Genomic DNA, 19,246 nt, shown 5'->3' on the forward strand with positions numbered 1-19,246 from the left:
CCAAGGATTTATGAGCAAGGAGAAAAAATGATGGAAAAATCAGCCATTAAAGGCTTTTTAACATCTTGAACAGAAAACTTGGGAGAGGCAACTCCCAGCTCTCCCTGAGAAGGCAGTGGAGACCTGGAATATTTTCTTTCCCATGGATAATTCCTGTCTTTAAGCCAACAATTCCTTGCAAAGCTGCTGCCTTGGGAAACTTAGGGAAGAAGGAACATTGGAATGTTTTATGTGAAACACTTCCTAGGGATATAAAACCCCCCTGGAATGGGAGGATTTCAGGAATTCTTCCCTCTCAGGGGTTAAAAATTGAGCTGAATTCTTTAGAGATCCTGGATGTCCTGATATTCCCTGGGTTTCATCCTGTTGGGAACACATTTTCCATGAGTGTTCCTGGCTCTGCAGAGCTGTGCTGAGCATGAGCCATCACTCCAGCTGGGTTAATCTTATTTTCCAGCTATGATGAAGTTTTCCAAAGGCAAATGGCAGTGGGGAATTGGGTGTGTGCACACACTGGATGTTGGTTATATTTTCTTTATTTGGTGTTTAGCTGGAATCAAAATTCTTGTGGAGTTTGAAGCTGGCTATGTGAATTATTTAAAACCAGTTTTATTCGAGTCAGGGCAGGACAGGCTGATCTGGGTGTGCTTCATCCTGGGCTTACTGGGACAGCAGGACCTCCACTGGAATGGAGAAAAAAATCCAGAGATGAATTTTGGTGGAGCCAGACAGTAGCTCCTGGTGGGTGGGGAGTTCACGGAATCATGGAATATCCCAGGTTGGAAGGATCCCACTGGGATCACCCAGCCCTGCACAGACACCACAACGTTCCCATTCCTGGGAATGCTGTCCAAACATTCCCAAACAGAGCTCTGCAGCCTGGGGTTCCCACTGAGAACAGAGCCACCAGCTCAGCTCTGTGCCCGGGGTGCTGCTGCCTTGGGCACTTTATCCAAAGGTTTGGGATGGAAGGGACCTTCCTGAGCACCTCATTCCACCCCTGCTGTGGGTGGGACACCTTCCTTAGGCCAGGGTTAAGACAAGATGCTCTGGTTTTATTCAGTGTCATTCCAAGGGATGTCCTAACAAGAACTTGGGATAGTCTTGTCTCTTGGGACAGGTCCTAAATACTAACCTGGGTTGATCCACTCTCCTGGGATGCATCTTAAACATGAACCTTGGTTTAAAATGCTTAGTTTTTAGGACGTGCAAAGAAGAACCCACCCCACTTTCTGCAACAGGAGGAGACCAGGTTAGTCCTGTCTCCTAGGACTGGTCCTGAACAGGAGCCTGGGTTAGTCCTGTCTCCTAGGACAGGTCCTGAACAGGAGCCTGGGTTAGTCCTGTCTCCTAGGACAGGTCCTGAACAGGAGCCTGGGTTAGTTTGGTTTCCTAGGACTGGTCCTAAACAAGAACCTGGGTTAGTTTGGTTTCCTAGGACTGGTCCTAAACAAGAACCTGGGTTAGTCCTGTCTCTAGGAGAGGTCCTGAACGAGAACCTGCATTAGTCTGCCCCTAGGCCTGGTTCCCCTCTCTAACACCCTGCTGTTATAAGTGAGTTACAGGAATTGACAGAAACAAATTCAATTAGATCTAGTACAATTTACTGAGCAAGGGACAGTAAGCAAAACAGCGCTGGGCGGTCGGGGAGCCTCCGCTTTACCAATGGCGCACAAGCTTTTACTCAATAGTCCTGGCTTATATACTTTTTAACTTGTTGTGTTACGTATGTTTTCTGCTGTGTTCTGCCCGTGTGCGGTGTGTTGCTAGGGGGTCTTTTTTTGCTTTCTGGTGGTCGTGAGGATGAAGGCCCCTCATCTTCCTTGGTGTTTTGATGAACTTTTACATACTCGTTACACAATTTTCAGTTTCTTTGTTTTTATCTTTTGTTTATCCTACTGGATGGCTGCAGTTAGGCCTTATGTCTGCAGTTAGACTTTGGGCAATGTATTTTTCCATCCCCTTCTCTGTTAACTGGATTCGGTGAACAAACACCCATTGTACTTTTGTTACACCCGCCCTCCCTGTGTCTCCGCAGACCCCCCGGCGGTGGAGCCGGCGTTCCTGGAGCTGCGGCAGGGCCAGGGCCGCGGTGTCACCATGAGCTGCCGCGTGCTCCGGGCTTATCCCACGCGGGTTCTGAGCTACGAGTGGCGCCTGGGCGGGCGCGTGCTGCGCACGGGGCAGTTCGACCTGCAGGACTCCACGGAATACACCGTGAGCAGCCTCTCCCGCGACTCCTACGGCATCTACAACTGCAACATCATCAACGAGGCGGGCGCCGGCCGCTGCAGCTTCCTCGTCACAGGTAGGAAACGTGGAGTTGGAAATTAATCCATTTTTTACATTGGTTTTTGTGAATTATTTTGGAAGGAGGTTTAGTCAGTTTTGTCGGCTTTCCCCGGGGGGTTGAGGTTTGTCTTTAAAACTCTTTGGGTTTTGTGGTTGGGTGAGGCTCGATGGGACTCGAACAATAAAAGGAAGATTCCCAGATTTTGAGGTTGGAATTTCCTGGTTGGGTGTAGTCAGAAGGGGATAAATGGACATTACCAAATGGCAGGGACTGGAACATCTGGGATGGGAAAACACTGAGAAGAGATGCAAAAAATGGGAGCAAAATTAGCATTGAAGGGATTGATGGCCAAGAGGAGATCCGAGACTAAAAGTGCGGTCGTTTGGGACCAATGAATGGGAACTTCTGGGATTTTTATGTATAAATATGGGGAAAGTATGGTAAAGAATTATGTGGTTGGAATGATTTCCACGGCGCATCGTGGAAATAAAATAATTCTAGAATAAAATAATTCTAGATTCTCCAACACTTACAAGATGGTGCTGGAGAGTTTCTTTTATTCCTGAACTTTGGTGACAGTGAGGCCTTGGAGGCCCAAACGTGAAGGTTTAGGTGTTGTTGGATCACTCCACTCCTGCTCTGGTTGCCAAAACCATCCTTCCAAATTATATCACCTTGAGGAGTCTTGTTGGGATTGTGGTTGGCTAAAAAAAGGAGATTTAGCTCATTTGAAGACCAGGATTTCTCAGTGGAAAATGTGACTATTCCTTCTCTGTGGGAACCCATCAAGGGGGTTTTGGGGGAAGCCTGACAGAATCACCAGGCAGCAAAATTCCGCCGTGCGAGGATGGCACTGAAGTTGGATTTCCTCTTCTCTCCAGCTTGGAGAGCAGGGTGGGCACATCAGAGACTCCAACCACTCCCTTGGAAATGGAGGGATGTTGGAATTCGTTCCTTTTCTCCAGAATTTTGGGAAGTTTTCCATCAGATCCCAGGCTGGGGGAGGCTGTGCAGCCCCCAGGATCCACCTGTGGTGTGTAATTACTGGGATGCAGCCAAGCTTGTTATGCCTTTTATCTTCGGAATTTTGAAGCTGGAAAAAGGCAATAATTTTGCCAGGATTGGAGCAGTTGGAGCAGTTTTAGCAAACCACAAAACTGAAAATGAGTCCTAAAATGATTTTATGATGCTTTCCACTTCCCATCCTTCCCTGTGTTCATTAAGGATTCATCCCATCCTTCTAATTTATGGTGAATGAAGGATGCTGGAAGTAACGCTTCGACTTTTCTTAGTATTTTAAAGTTAAAACTGAGTTTATTTAAGAAATAAATTCTTTATGCTCTGTTGTGCTCCCAGATCTCAGCAGCACAGATGGAGTCGAAGCCCAAGGGAACAGAAAACGCTGAAAAAAATGATGAAATGGTTAAAAAGGAGGCTTGGATTTCACTGGGAATGTGAATAGAGACAAGAAATTGGGCCCTTCTTAGGCATGATTGGAAAAAAAAGCCCAATAAATAACTGCAAGGCAGGAATGTGGCAGTTGTGTGGAGCTTTTGTTTTGGGGGGAATAATGGCTTGTTGTAACCCATTTTTAGCTGGTTTATTTCTGGTTTTTCATGAGGGAAAATAGAAATGTGCTGGACTGGGGCAGCAGAGAACCGCTGGTATGCTCAGAGAAAGCTTTTCAGTGCAGCATTTCAAACAGTCTGGTTCAAAAGATTTATTCTGACCCCCGAGCCTGTAAAAATCTCCTTTTTTTTTTTTTTTTTTTTTTTTTCCCTGTATATTTGGAGCCAGATTGGAGGAGATGAAAGCCAAATAAATCACACTTGGAAGAGGGGTTAATTTATAGCACTGGGGCCAACGCGAGGCAGATGTAACCTGCCAGTCTCTTCAAAAGAAATAAGAAGTGACAAGGCAAATTGTGTTTGTGGGCAAGCGGAGCTGAGTTCATGCTCCTCACAGCTTCACCACCTCGAGATTTTATTCGGGGCCAGATCATATCCAGAGAACAACAAAAAGTCCGTTCCACGCTGCGGCTTCGGAAAACCCTGCCGGGGCTGGGAGCAAATCAATGGAGCCAGACCCGGGAATGGCAGAGGCTGGGGAGGCTCCCTGAGGGAGGTTTGGAGCTGGAGAAGGAGGGGGATGAGCACAGGGAGCTTCTCCCTCCCTGCAGCAGCTGCCGAGGTGCCAGAGTTCCTCCAGGACACAGCTGAGCCCTGCTGGAGCACGGCCTGGCTGGCCTGGGACACCCCAGGAATGGATTTTCACTGCGGCTTGGGCTCCTCGAGGCGGGGTGGGCTGATCTCCGTGTTCTGCACCTTCCCAGCTTGCAAAGGAGGGGTGAGGTGGGATCATCGTCATCATCATCATCATCTTCTTCTTCATTCTCTTCTTTCTTCTTCTCCTTCTTCTTCTTCTTCTTCTTCTTCTTTCTTCTTTCTTCTTTCTTCTTCTTTCTTCTTTCTTCTTTCTTCTTTTTCTTCTTCCTCCTCCTCCTCTTCTTTCTTCTTCTTTTTCTTCTCTTTCTTCTTCTTCTTCTTCTTCTTCTTCTTCTTCTTCTTCTTCTCCTCATTGTCCTCCTTGTCCTCCTTGTCCTTGTACTTGTCATCGCCTTCTTTCTCCTTCTATCTTCTTCTATCTGCTTCCTCCTCCTCCTCTTCCTCCTCCTCCTCTCTTCCCCTTCCCCTTCCCCTTCCCCTTCCCCTTCCCCTTCCCCTTCCCCTTCCCCTTCCCCTTCCCCTTCCCCTTCCCCTTCCTCCTTGTCTTTCCCCTTCCTCCTTGTCTTTCCACTTCACCTTGTCCCTTATTATTATCCTGCACCATCAACAAGAGACAGGACAAGAGGCAACAGCTTCAGACTGCACCAGGGAAGGTTCAACTTGGATATTAGAGGAGAATTCCTCATGGAATGGGCTGTCAAACCCTGCCTGGGAGAGCAGTGCAGCCACAATCCCTGGAAATGTCCAAAATCCATGGATGTGGCTCTTGAGGCCGTGGGATTGTGGTGACTGTGAGGATGGATGCACAGCCAGGCTTGGTGATCCTAAAGGTCTTTTCCAACCTGAACAATTCCATGATTCTCTGTGCCCCTGGGAGCCAGGATTAGGATTACGTAGAACTGAGTTTACTGGACAAGTCCTGGTTTCAAATTTCTCCTCAGTTTGGGAAGTTTGACCCCCTTGAGCTGGAATTTGCTCTGCTGGGTCTGCCCTGGACTGAATTTGCCCCAGAGTTGTGTCCAAGGAGGGATTTTTAGGTTTTTTAGACAACATTTTGTTCCCTATCCATTAAATTCTTTAATCATCACTGGATAAACATCCTTGTAGAATTCATTCCTTAATTTCCACCAGGAATCTCTGTCCATAGCAGATGGGGCTGGCTTGGGAGGGCTGCAGATTAAATATTAAAATTCATTATTTCAATTATTCATCACAGCCCTGGGCAGGACTAAACAAAGCTGTAATGGCATTCCATGGATTTAATTCCTTTTATCAACCAGCTCCTGATCCCACCAGCGAGGGAGGACGGTTTGGAATATTAATTCCATGTTTTTCTGGCCCGTGGAATTTTTCTGCCATGGGATATTGCGTTAATTAATGAGCTCATCTTTAATTATTTACTTTGTCTTACATCACCCTGTCAGTGCTTCCAGCCAAGTGCAACATCAAGCCAATCAAGGCCTAATTAGGGGAGGGTTTAATTGTTCGCTGGTGATCAGAGCTTTCCCTTTCCTTGGAGATCTTGGAAGCTCTTTGGAGCTGGCCATGTTGAACAGAGAGCCGAGCAAACCTGAAATCCAACATCTCCAGAAGGGATTGCCCCCATCCATGGCAGCATTCCGGTGGTGCCAGGAATAGCTGAGGTTGGAAAAGATGATCCAGTCCAACCTTCCACCACAAATCCATGGGACACTCACATCTCCTGCCTTCCCTTCTCCCAGAAAACTGGGATTTGAGGAGATGGACACTGGATCTTCCCTTCTGATGATCCCAGAATCCACCTCTGGAAAGAGCTCTTTGGAAACTCCTTTTTTCTCTAATGAAAAGCATCTTTTGGACTTTTCCAGGAGGAGAACACACGGAAATATTTTGGTTTTCCTGATTTTTCCTGATTTTTGGATATTTTCAATGGTAAAATAGAGCACAGCTCAACCTGGATTGGGTTTGCCCCGTCTCGTTTCTTATGGAAGGGGCAAGGATGGATCTGTTCCATGAAATATCTTGGAATTATGGAATGGTTTGGGTTGGAAAAGGCCACGGGAAGGGACATTTTTAATGAAATCTGGTTGCTCCAAGCCCCATCCAACCGGGCCTTGGACAATTCCAGGGATGGAATATCCACCCCATCCCTTGGCAAAACCCCCTCCATGGATTTAAGTCTACATGAATTCAGATTTAGTGGATTTAGGAATGTTTTGTCCTTTCTCTAGGAAATCATCCTTTGTTTTTCCCACTTCTGTGAAGGGTGAAGGCTCGGATGTGATCCCCTCGTTTTCCCAATTCCCTGGGAGATTCCCTTTTCCTGCTTTGTCCAAAGCACAGCTGAACGATGCCCTATAAGATCAAGCACCTCTCCAGGTGCTTCATTCAGGAATTTCTACCTCAGGAATCCCTGAGGATTCCATTGTTCCTGGAAGCACCGTGGTCCTCAGCATGGAGCTGGAATAATTTCCAAATTCCCACTGGAACAAGATTCCCAGAGAAGCGGCAGCTGCCACTTGTGTGGGCTTTCAAATTCCGACTGGAGCAGCAGCACCAGTGCAAAAATCCTTTTCCATTCATCTGGCAGGAAAAGGGGTTTTTATTTTAATTAAAAACCTTGGAGATTCCAATAGAACATCTCCTAAAAATTTCCAGCAGGAAAGATCCTTTCCATGGCACACAGAGCATGGACATTGTTTTGTTTCCTGCTGAATTCCCTCCTGGTTTTGGAGGATTGGGATGAGGAGTTTTGCCAAACCCTTGGCAGCAAATTCTGTCCTGCCTTAAAAACTTGACAAGGGCAACTTAAACTGCAGGTGGGAAAGTGGGACAGACAATTCCCACTGGGAAACAGGAGTTTTTCATGGATCTCCTGGTCCAATGCCCAGCAAAAGCAGTGGACTCAGAGCCAGCAAAGACCCGCTTGGCAATTAATCCAGAGTCAGGAAATTCAGGATATATCCTGCTCCAGAGGATCAGGCAGGGCCAAATTTTAGGGAAGGTGACAAGGTGGAATTGCTGGACCTCAAGCCTGTTTTTCCTGTCTGCATCAAGGAGAGGAAAACGAAGTGAGTTCATTCCATCCCGAGGTTGGAGGATCAAATTCCAGGATGAAGGGAGAGGGTGGCTGAGGTGTTCCCTCTGCTCCAGATTTGTGAATCTTTCCTGCGAGTCTGCCTTCGGGGGAGAAGGAAAATAAAGGGATTTCACCCCAAAAAGTCATTGCTGGATATGATCCAGAAATCTTAAATCCCGTTTTGTTCCACCCCTGCCATGGCAGGGACACCTCCCACTATCCCAGGCTGCTCCAACCCCAATGTCCAACCTGGCCTGGGACACTTCCAGGGATCCAGGGGCAGCCAGAGGGATGGGACATTCCTTGGAAAGCTGAACTTCAGTCCATTCCTGGTTGCAATTTTGTTTGGTTTCTCCCTTCTGAAATGATTCTTTGTGGGAAGTGAGGGAATTGTGGCTCTGGAATGGTCGGAGCAGCCAAGAGCTGTTGGATTTGTCAGGAATTTGGGAGCCCACAGCTGGGAAGGGACGGGGATAAGGAGGCTGAATGCCAAGAGGGGAGAGCTGCAGCTTCCTGGGAAGCTTGGGGGGTTGGAGCTGGGATCCATGGATGGAGCCTGGGTGGGCATGGACAGCTCCAGGCGTGGAGGCAGAGCTGGGGGAATGCTCAGGAATGCTGTGATTCCCAAGGGCTGGAGTCGAGCCAGGGGCTGCCCCCGTTCCATGTGTTGCTCCAAAGGTTCCACAGAGCTGCTCCCTGTCCTGGCTGTGTTTCCCTGTGCTCTGATCCCGTTTTTCCAGGAGCTTCCCTAGCTCTTCCCCATCTCCCCCCTCCTCAGAGGCCACAGTTCCCTCCCTGTGCCTGTGGTGACATTTTATTATTGATTGTTTACAATTCCAGGCACACATCCCATCCCTTTCCCTGCCCATCCTTCAGGAATCAGGTGTTTGGCACTCCCTGACAAGTGACACCATTTCCCCCTTCCTCACCTGCCATTCCCCTGGGATTTCTGTAGGATTCCCCGGGGATTTCTGAAGGATTCCCCTTGGATCTCTGTAGGATTTCTGTAGGATTCCTGTGGGATTTCTGTAGGATTCCTTCTGGTGACACGTAAATTGTCACCTCCACACTGAGCCAGGGATTTCTTTGGAATTGTGAGCCCCATTCCTTCCGGAATTGCTTCCTGCCGGGCACAGGTGTGCACACCTGTAAGGAGTGTGTAGCCATAGAAAAATGAAGGCATGGAATGCTACCAGGTTTGGATATCTGGGAATGGGAGCTTCCCAAATCTCACCTATCCCAGTGTGGGATCTCCAGATCCAACTAAAACTGGATTTATTTATCCCTCAAATCAGAACCACACAACTCATGGCCCCGAACTGATGGAAATGGAGCTGAGGAACACCTCGAGTTCAGCTCCTGGGGTCGGGTCGGGATTTCTGGGATTGGGAATGCCGTGCAGGAGCAGCAGGAATTGCAGAAGAAGAGCGGGAGCTCTTGCACGGCTCAGCCAGCAGATGTCACGTTTGGGTACGGCTGGGGAGGAGCTGGATCCTCGGGAAAGCCCCAGGGAAAGGGAGGAAGCCGGGAAGGGCACCTGGACAAGGAATCTCATGGATGCCACTGGAGCATCCCACATTTTCCTTACTTTGGGGTGTTGGGTTTCTGTGCCTGGAATGGGAATCTCTAACCCCACTGGAGATGGACAGACCCCAGATAGATTGAATTTTGTGCCCCAATTAGGTATTGAAAAGTTCATTTTATTCCCAAATCATCCCTCTCCTGCAAGTTACAATATATTCATAATTCTGTAAATATTTTGGGAAGAGATTTTTCTGGGAAAGGTGGGAAAGTCTCATCCCCAAGTTCCTAGTGAGAGCAGCAGGTATGGGATTGTCCCTGGAATTCCCTGGAGCAGCTGCCTCTTCCACCCACTGGGGGGATTATTATTATTATTATTATTATTATTATTATTATTATTATTATTATTATTATTATTTAATTATTATTATTTAATTATTAATTATTAATATTATATTCATTGACTTTTTAAATTTAACCCTGCTTAAGTGTCTTTACCTGCTCAGCCCAAACAATCCAGACCTTGGAATTCATTCCTGGAGGACAGGGAAGACTCTGGAAGTCATTCCTGGAGGATTAAGGGGAGGCCACAAATTCAAGAACATCTTTAAGGCCCCTTCCAAGCCAAATAATTCCCTGATTGTCAGCTCCTGTGATTCTGGGGAGGCTGGAGGTGACTGGGATGATCCAGCTGCAGGATTGGGATGAGGAACAGATCCAGGAGGAAACAGATGTCGCCTTTCCCAAATGCAAATAAAGAACAAAACATCTGCTCTTTCTTCCTGCAAGCCTTCCATAAAAGAGAGATCCTGGAATAAAGCAGAGCATGGGAAGGGGCAGCATTTTCCATAAACTCCATGTCTCCCACTATTTTACAGAGTTTAATGCAGTGTTTTATTTGGGATTTGTGCTCTCCCAGCACTTTAAAGATGGAAAGGGCTGCAGCCGAGCTTGCCAGAAGGGGAAGCATTTATAAATCCCGGGTTTTATTTCCTATCCCTAAATGTGATAAAGTGGGAGCTGCCCTGCTCGGCGCTCAGAGCCAGCTCCTGTCACCAGGAGTGCCACAAACGTGGGACAGAGATGCTGCAATCCCCAAGAGTCAAACTCCAAGCAATTGGCAGAATGATGGGAAGAGAAGGGGGAAACAGATAAGGAAATGATTCCTTGAATATTCCACGTTCCCACTGTTTGTTCCTGCAGGACAGGGAGCCAACACCAATCCCACCCTCTGGCATCTGGGACATTTAGGGACAGAGGTTTGGGGCAGCTGTGGCATTGCTGAGATCCCTGTGCTGCTCTACTCTCATCCCAGCTGCAATTTGCCGTGCCCGATCCAGCAACAATTCCTTTAAGGGATTCCTTTCCTGAGGGATAAATGGCTGAGTGATCCCAATGAACCGCAGGGTCAGGAATCCTGGCTGGTGGTTTCCCCTAAAAGGGACCAGCTGAACATCTTCCCTTTTATTTTAAAAACTAAAAAAAAAAAAAATAAAACTTTAAAAAAGAAACTAAAATTCCCAAGCCTTTAGGAATAAGGAATGTGGAGCCCAAGGATGCAGATTTTTACAGATGCAGATTTTATGGGATATGGATCAACAGCTGAGTAATTCAGGTGGCAGAAACAGCCAGTCCTGAGCCAGATTTATCCTCTGGCACCTGAAGATGGAAGGCATGGGAGCACCTCAGGGAAAGCTGGGCTGGGGAAGCCACAGAGCCAACAATGAAATCCTCCTGAAATGTGGAAAACAGCTCCGGGTTTGAGGGTGGGGTGGGAAATGGTCCCCGAGAGAGGGATCCTTTTTATCAGAGTGAAATCAAACTCCAGCACCAAGATCTGCTGGAACCTGGAGAACTGGGATAGGAACCACTCTGCCTCCTGGATTTGCATCCCAAGGGATGATAATAAATGATCTTGGAAGTTCTGGATCAGGATCCTTCAGCCTGTTTGGTAAATAAATGGGAATTTGGGGGATGGCAGAGCTGGGAGGGCGAAGTTGTTTCCTTGCTTTGAACAACTTCAAACCCAGGGACAGAGAGAGGGGCTTTGGATAAAGGCCTGGAGTGCCAGGACAAGGGGAATGCCTCAATCCACTTCTGCTCAGGACATTTATTCACCTTTTAGATCCCAGGGGAACTTGGGATGGAGCAGCTGAAGTGACTTTTCCATTTGCTTGGTTTCTCTAATTGAGTGCCACAGTGATTTCATCCCACTTTTGACCTTACATGGGTACAGGGCTGGTGGAAAATGTTGGGATGTTTGTATGCCCTGCCTGCAGGAATTGAATGCTGCACAACAAATGCTCCTGAATGAAAATGTTCAGCTGGAGAAGGGAAGGCTCCAGGGAGAGCTCAGAGCTGCTTCCAGGGTTTAAAGGGCTCCAGGAGAGCTGGAGAGGGACTGGGGACAAGGGATGGAGGGACAGGACACAGGGAATGGCTTCAAATTGGGAAAGGGGAGATTTGAGTGGGATTTGGGGAAGGAATTCCTGGCTGGAAGAGTGGGGAGGGGCTGGGCTGGAATTGCCAGAGCAGCTGTGGCTGCCCCTGGATCCCTGGAAGTGCCCAAGGCCAGGTTGGACATTGGGGTTGGAGCACCTGGGACAGTGGGAGGTGTCCCTGCCCATGGCAGGGGTGGGATGGGATTTAAGGTCCCTTCTGTTCCCAACCATTCTGGGATTCTGGAATTCATCATCTCTTTTTTTCTCAATTTTGTTGGCCAATGTTGCTGTGGTGGAGTGGTGGCTGCTTTAGGGAGTGGCATTTCTGGAATCCCAGAATCTCAGGAGAGGTGAGGCTAGAAGGGATCCCAGAGGGTCACTGGTGTCACCTCCCTGCTCCAGCAGGGCCATCCCAGAGCTCAGGGCACAGGATTGTGTCCATGTGGCTCTGGAATATCCCAGGGAGGAGACTCCAGCCCCTCTCTGGGCTCTGCTCAGGGCAGAAGTTCTGCCTCCTGTGCTGGGGAATTCCTGGGATCCGTCCCTGCCCGGAGCAGAGCCTGGGGCTGCTCTGCCCTTCCCTGCACCCAGGGACAGACAGGGACAGACAGACAGGGACAGACAGACAGGGACAGACAGGGACACCCAGGGACACCCAGGGCTGAGGACCCCTCTCAGCTGGGGCTCCTCTCCAGGCTGAGCAGCCCCAGCTCCCTCAGCCTTTCCCGGGCACCGAGATGCTCCAGCCCTTCCTCATCCTCACATCCCTCCTCTGGGCCACATCCAGGAGCTCCTGTCCCTGCTGTTCTGGTGATCCCAGGCCTGGACACAGGATCCCCAGGGATAAAGGCTCCACAAGCTCTGGACCAGCTGGGCTTTGAGGTGGGAAGGCTATGAGGAGCTGAGATCCCAGAAACCTCCCACATTCCTGTCATCCCAGCTAAAAATGGTCTTCCCACCCCAAAATCCAAATCTTCCCAACCTCCAGGCTCCTGACCATGAGATGAACTTCCTGTGTGACACAACCCAATTTCCGCTTCCATTAAAAGCTCTGGGAAACCTCGGAGATAATCAGCAACCCAACACCCTCACATCCCTCCCCTGGATCATATCCAGGAGCTCCAGCTCCCTCCTGTCCCAAAGATCCAAAGCCGAGGGCTTTGGGGACAAGGGACACTTCCAAATTCCCCATAACTCCCACACTTCCAGAAGCCACCTCTGCCTTCCCTGCACTCCAAACCCCAGCCCTGCTTCCCAAAGTTTACAAGGGAATCTGTCAGTGTTGTGCTGCTGAATTTCCAGCCTCTCCATTCCCAGCGTTGTTTTCACAGGTATTTGGGATAATGCAGCTCTTCACGGTGCCTCATTATTCCCCCAAAGGTGCCGGTGTTGTTCAAGTGTCCCTCTTGTGACAAGTGGCTCATTATGGCTCCTCTCAGTCCCCCCCAGAGATCCCATTATATCCAACAGCAGTGGGAGTGGGAAGAGGATAATTTGCATCCAGCATGAGCTTTTCCCATTATTCCCATTTCTCAGGAACAAGGAAAACAAATCGTCTCGACTGCTGCTCCCTTTTTATTCCCCCTGCAGCCCCTTTTTTTCCAGCAGAGGTTTTGCTTGGCTCCCTCCCCTTGGAATATTGTTGTTTGGTCCTCCACTCTGGGCTAATTGAAGGTGCTCCTTCCCCGGGAAATTGGGAAAAATATCTTGGCTAAAAGGTCTTTTTATCCTTGGAAAAGAAAAGCGTGGTTGGGAGACAAAAGCTGGTTCAATAAGTGCCACGTTGCTGTTTATTCTCAGGATTTTGCCTTTGTTCCTTTGCATTTTGGGGGTTTTTAAAAGCATTTCTTCCTCCTCTTCTCACTGCTTTTCTGCGAATGGAAGTTGTCCAATTTGGAATTTGAAATGCTTCTCATCCCTCTCTATTTCCACCTGGATCAGGGATAGTTTTGAGGACAAAATCCCTAAATTCTGTGTTTGCTTTGTCACAAACTCCTTAAATCCCAATTAAGGTAGGGGAGTAATGAATCCATACCCATCCCATATTCCATGTGACCGGTAGGGTGTGCTTTCCTGGGGTTTTCCAGCCCTTTCCCAATTATTCCCAATACCAAATCCCTGCAGGAATACACGTGGAATTAGAAACTTCAGGAAGTGGAAAATCCTCCCCCTGCTTTGGTTTATCTCTAATGAAAAGCATCTTTTGGACCTTTCCAGGAGGAGAACACACGGAAATATTTTGGTTTTCCTGATTTTTCCTGATTTTTGGATATTTTCAGTGACAAAATAGAGCACAGCACACCCTGGATTGGGTTTGCCCCGTCTCGTTTCTTATGGAAGGGGCAGGGATGGATCTGTTCCATGAAATATCTTGGAATTATGGAATAGTTTGGGTTGGAAAAGGCCACGGGAAGGGACATTTTTAATGAAATCTGGTTGCTCCAAGCCCCATCCAACCGGGCCTTGGACAATTCCAGGGATGGAATATCCACCCCATCCCTTGGCAAAACCCTCTCCATGGATTTAAGTCTACATGAATTCAGATTTAGTGGATTTAGGAATGTTTTGTCCTTCCTCTGGGAAATCATCCTTTGTTTTTCCCACTTCTGTGAAGGGTGAAGGCTCGGATGTGATCCCCTCATTTTCCCAATTCCCTGGGAGATTCCCTTTTCCTGCTTTGTCCAAAGCACAGCTGAACGATGCCCTATAAGATCAAGCACTTCTCCAGGTGCTTCAGGACAACTCCAGAGCCTTTCCATTTGGGAATGTGGACGGGAGAGATGGGATGGAGGTAGCAGCAGCCACTGGGAATATCCAAATCCTATTCCCAGCTCTGGGATGGAATTTCTTGTCATTGGTGCCTCTCCTGGAGTCTCCTGGTGTAGCTTAGGAGGGTTTGGGGGCTCTTTTTTGGCAGCAATGCAGAGATTCCAACATGTCTTTGCCACTGGATCCAGGAACTTTTCCTCTTCCATGCTCACACCCGAAGTAGGGGAACAACGATGAAGGCAAAGCACGGCCATGAATCCTTAAAAAAATGTGGATGGAGGAAAGTAATCCTAAAATGTGTTTGTGGAAGAAGACGGTGAACAAAAGCAGGAGAGGGATGGGTGAAGTTGGATTTCATTTCATTTTGGATCCTGGGAATGAGGAGTGGCTTCAGTTGGGTCTCAGCCTTTGGATCTGGGGAATGTGGGGCTGGATTCCAACCCTTGGATCCTGGGAATGAGGGACTGGATCCCAACCCTTGGATCCTGGGAATGAGGGACTGGATCCCAACCCTTGGATCCTGGGAATGAGGGACTGGATCCCAACCCTTGGATCCTGGGAATGAGGGGCTGGATCTCAGCCCTTGGACCCTGGGAATGAGGAGTGGCTCCAGTTGGGTCTCAGCCTTTGGATTTTGGGAATGTGGGGCTAGATCCCAACCCTTGGATCCTGGGAATGAGGGACTGGATCCCAACCCTTGGATCCTGGGAATGAGGGGCTGGATCTCAGCCCTTGGACCCTGGGAATGAGGGACTGGATCCCAACCCTTGGATCCCGGGAATGAGGGGCTGGCTGCAGTTGGATCTCAACCCTTGGATTTTGGGAATGAGGGGTGGTTGCAGTTGGATCCCAGCCCTTGGATCCTCGGAATAAGGGGTTGGATTTCAACCTTTGGATTTTGGGAATGAGGGGTGTCTGCAGTTAGATCTTAACCGTTGGATTTTGGGAACAAGGGATGGCTGCAGTTGGATCTCAACCCTTGGATTTTGGGACTGAGCGATCCAAGTTGGAACTCGCATCCGGGAACGCCCAACCGAAATTATTCCCTGATGATTTCTGTCCCAGTGTTTTCCCTCCTTCTCCCGACCGATGACTGAACTCTTGGCTGGGTTATTCCCCGGCTGCCCGGCCATTCCGTGATTTACGATTTCCCTGATTCCCTGATGGTTTTCCCGCAGGAAAAGCCTACGCCCCGGAGTTCTACTACGACACGTACAACCCGCTGTGGCAGAACCGCCCGCGCGTCTATTCCTACAGCCTGCAGTGGACGCAGATGAATCCCGGCGCCGTGGATCGCATCCTGGCCTATCGCCTCGGGATCCGCCAGGTGAGACCGCGACAGCCGGAACCGCCCCGGGGATGCTGGGCTTTCGGGAATGCTGCTGGATGTGATTTCCTGGGATTGCGTTGGGTTGCGTTGGATTTTATTCTATTTTATTTTATTTTAAGTTGTTTTTCTTGATACCATTTTGTTTTATTATTTGATTTCATTGTATTTAAAATTTATTAAAACTTTAGTGTTTTTTTTATTGGGATTTGTGCTTGGGATGAGCTTTGGAAGAACAAATCCTCAATTTCAGTGTTTTGTTTATTGGGATTTGTGCTTGGGATGAGCTTTGGAAGAACAAATCCTCAATATCAGTGTTTTATTTATTGGGATTTGTGCTTGGGATGAGCTTTGGAAAGCCATATCCTCAATTTCAATGTTTTGTTTATTGGGATTTGTGCTTGGGATGAGCTTTGGAAGAACAAATCCTCAACTTTAGAGTTTTATTTATTGGGATTTGTGCTTGGGATGAGCTTTGGAAGAACAAATCCTCAATATCAGTATTTTATTTATTGGGATTTGTGCTCGGGATGAGCTTTGGAAAACAAAATCCTCAATATCAGTGTTTTATTTATTGGGATTTGTGCTTGGGATGAGCTTTGGAAAGCCATATCCTCAATTTCAATGTTTTATTTATTGGGATTTGTGCTTGGCCAGCTTCCTTGGAAGTTGTGGAATTTCTGGAATTCCCGGAATTCCCAGGGAAGGACTCTGCTGCCTGGAGGGGGTTGGAGTTGGGATTTTTCTGAATCCAAGGAATTTGTGATGAAAATGGGGATGTTTGATCCAAGTCAGTGAAATTCCTGGCATTGCTGGGCAGGAATCAACTCCAGGATTTCCAGACTTCGGGAGGAATTAGGAAATTCTGGAAGGAACTCGCTGAAGGAAAAGAATTTTAAATGGAATTAATTATGTTAGGAATTTTAGCTGCTTTTCCCATTTAATTTTCATTTCATTTGAGTTATCTGTTCATGTAATTAAATGAGTTACTTCATGCCATCTTAATCCAAATATTCCCATTTTCCCTCCCCAAAGCCCTGTTTCTTTGGGAGTTCTATCCCAGCCTCTCCTCACCCTCCCAGCCAGGAATTCTTTCCCAATATCCCACTAAGCCTGGCTGGGCCACAGAACCACAGGACAAATTCCTGTCCCTGTTGTCACTGGACTTCAGAGAAATTCCTCTCTCTGAGAGGGATTTAGTGCTGGGAAAGCAGGACACAGGGAAAACCTCTGGCATTCCAAGGATTGGTCAAGGAGAATTCCAAAAAAACCCATCACAGATAATGTTAGAAATAATATTTGATAAAATAATTAAGTTTGGCTTAACAACAAATCAGGGGAGCCAGGAGGGGATGGAAAAAGAGGCACAAAATTAGGGAATTGTCACTTTTCTGCCTGTGGAAAGATGGAAAAGTGGGAACTGAAATTCCCCAGGAGAAATAGATTTATTGGAGTGCCATGAATAAATCCAATAAATTGGATTTGTTTCAGACCCCACCTGAAGAGCAGGAATTCTGCAGATTCCTTCTCTCAGGATCATGGGGATCACATCTGCTCCAAAGGGGAAAATGTGACCTGGGAATTCCCAGCAAATCCATTGGGTTTACTCTGGGACATGAAAAATATGGAAAGTTTTCTTCAGAGCCAGTCACAAAAATCACATTTGTAGCAATTAATTCAGTGAGGGAAGAGAAAAAGCCAGAACTCCACATTTTTTTGGAATATTCCTCATGTTGTTCCCATCAAGGGTTTTCATCTTTCTCCTCCAAGGGAATATTTTCTGTCCCAAAGATTTCCCTGCATGCATTGATTTTGGAAATCTAAAGAGGTTTTGTTTTTGTGTGGTTTTTTTTTGTTTGTTAAGTTTTTTTGGGGTTTTTTTTTTTTTTTTGTAGGATGAGGGAGGGAGAGTTTGGCCAAAAAAACCTCGAAGAGATTGTGACATGCAGGGACATGTTTGTTTTTTATTGATGTTCCTGGCTTTGGGAAATTAAATTAGAGCAGGAATGGTTGTGATTCCCAATTTCCAAATTGTGATTCCCAATTTCCACTCCTGTGCTGCTTCTTCACAGCTCTGAGGCTGCATTTGCAAACAGCCAGGTGAGGTTTGGACCTGGCAACTTAAAACTGGTTCTAAGCTCCAGACAGATCAGTGAAATATTTATGGATCATGCTGAAAATAAAATTTCTGCTGATTTTGTCTTCAGGAGTTCAGAGCTGGGAAAGCTGGAACTCCTGTGGGGAAAGGCTGGGAGAGCTGGGAATGTTCTCCTGGAGAGGAGAAGGATCCAGGGAGAGCTGAGGGTACCTAAAGGGGCTCCAGGAGAGCTGGAGAGGGACTGGGGACAAGGGATGGAGGGACAGGACACAGGGAATGGCTTCACATGGACAGAGGGCAGGGATGGATGGGATGTTGGGAATTGGGAATTCCTGGCTGGGCTGGAATTGCCAGAGCAGCTGTGGCTGCCCCTGGATCCCTGGCAGTGCCCAAGGCCAGGTTGGACATTGGGCTTGGAGCACCTGGGACAGTGGGAGGTGTCCCTGCCCATCCAGAGTGGGATCTAAGGTGTCCTCAAGTATCCATGGGGAATATGCCGTAAAATTCACATGTGACACCATCAGAACCCCTGGTCTGGATCCTAGAGCAACTCAGGAAGCTCTAAATCCTCCCGCATGGAATATTTATGGAAAAGGAGCTGGAAGGGATCCACCAGAATCCCGGGGTCCGACTCCTGGGCTTGACTTGGAGAGCCTTTGGGGTCTGAGTTTTAACCTCACTCATCTGGCAGCGGCACACTGGGATTTGCTTCGGGATTTATCTGATGGCCAAAGGAATCAGCCATAAATCCAGGACGTGTGACATTGTTTGGGTCCTGGAGCAGCTCAGGAGGTTTTCCAAATCCTCCTGCATGGAGCATTTATGGAAAAGGGAGTGTGGAGCACGGGGAATTTTTGTTCCTCAGGGGCACTGCTGAGCACAGCCCTTCGTTTGGAGCTCCCTGGAGCTGAAGGATGGGGACAACCTCGGTGTCCCATCAGGGGAACTGCCTGGATTTGGTCACCTTCAGCTTCCTTGGGAATGTGCCAAGGTCTACCAAGACATTCCTGCAAAAATGGGACATTTTTCCACCTCCTTGAGAGCCCTCTGAAGAATATTCCAACAGTAATGCGTCTCATGGAGGTATTTTTTGCATTTCATTTTTGCATTTCATTTTTGCATTTCATTTTTGCATTTCAATGATTCATTTTTGGATTTGGCTTTGGAATCAGTGACCCAGATTCTTCCAGGTTTTTTTTTTTCCTTTTCCGAGTATCCCTGTGTGTATTCTCTGGTCAGCCTTTGGGGATGCCAACACTCCAGGAGCTGATTTTATTAAGTGTCCAGTCATGAAATATTTAGGTTGGAAAAGCCCTCTCAGACCACCAAATCCAACCATGCCCCAAAATGGCCAAAGCCACCACAAATCCATGTCCCCAGGTGCCACATCCACACTTCCAGGATGGATTCACCAGCGCTTTCCTGGGTGGCTTCTTCCAAAAACATATTTTCCAAGCATGTAAGAAATGATCCCAGGTTTTTCTACTCCTGTAAATTTATCCACCCAGACAAAG

At 47.7% G+C, this 19,246-nt stretch overlaps 1 protein-coding gene across 1 annotated transcript in view; it reads left to right on the forward strand.

The window, feature by feature from the left end:
* The window catches only part of MDGA2 (MAM domain containing glycosylphosphatidylinositol anchor 2), a 296,154-nt gene that overhangs the window by 247,095 nt on the left and 29,813 nt on the right, over positions 1-19,246 (forward strand). Inside the window, exons 12-13 of the mRNA XM_062495446.1 lie at positions 2,039-2,308; positions 15,486-15,634. Coding sequence (XP_062351430.1) covers positions 2,039-2,308; positions 15,486-15,634 — 419 coding nt within the window. The remainder of the gene's footprint in view (positions 1-2,038; positions 2,309-15,485; positions 15,635-19,246) is intronic.

Source organism: Cinclus cinclus, chromosome 6 (assembly GCF_963662255.1).
Source record: "Cinclus cinclus chromosome 6, bCinCin1.1, whole genome shotgun sequence".
Lineage (NCBI taxonomy): Eukaryota > Metazoa > Chordata > Aves > Passeriformes > Cinclidae > Cinclus > Cinclus cinclus.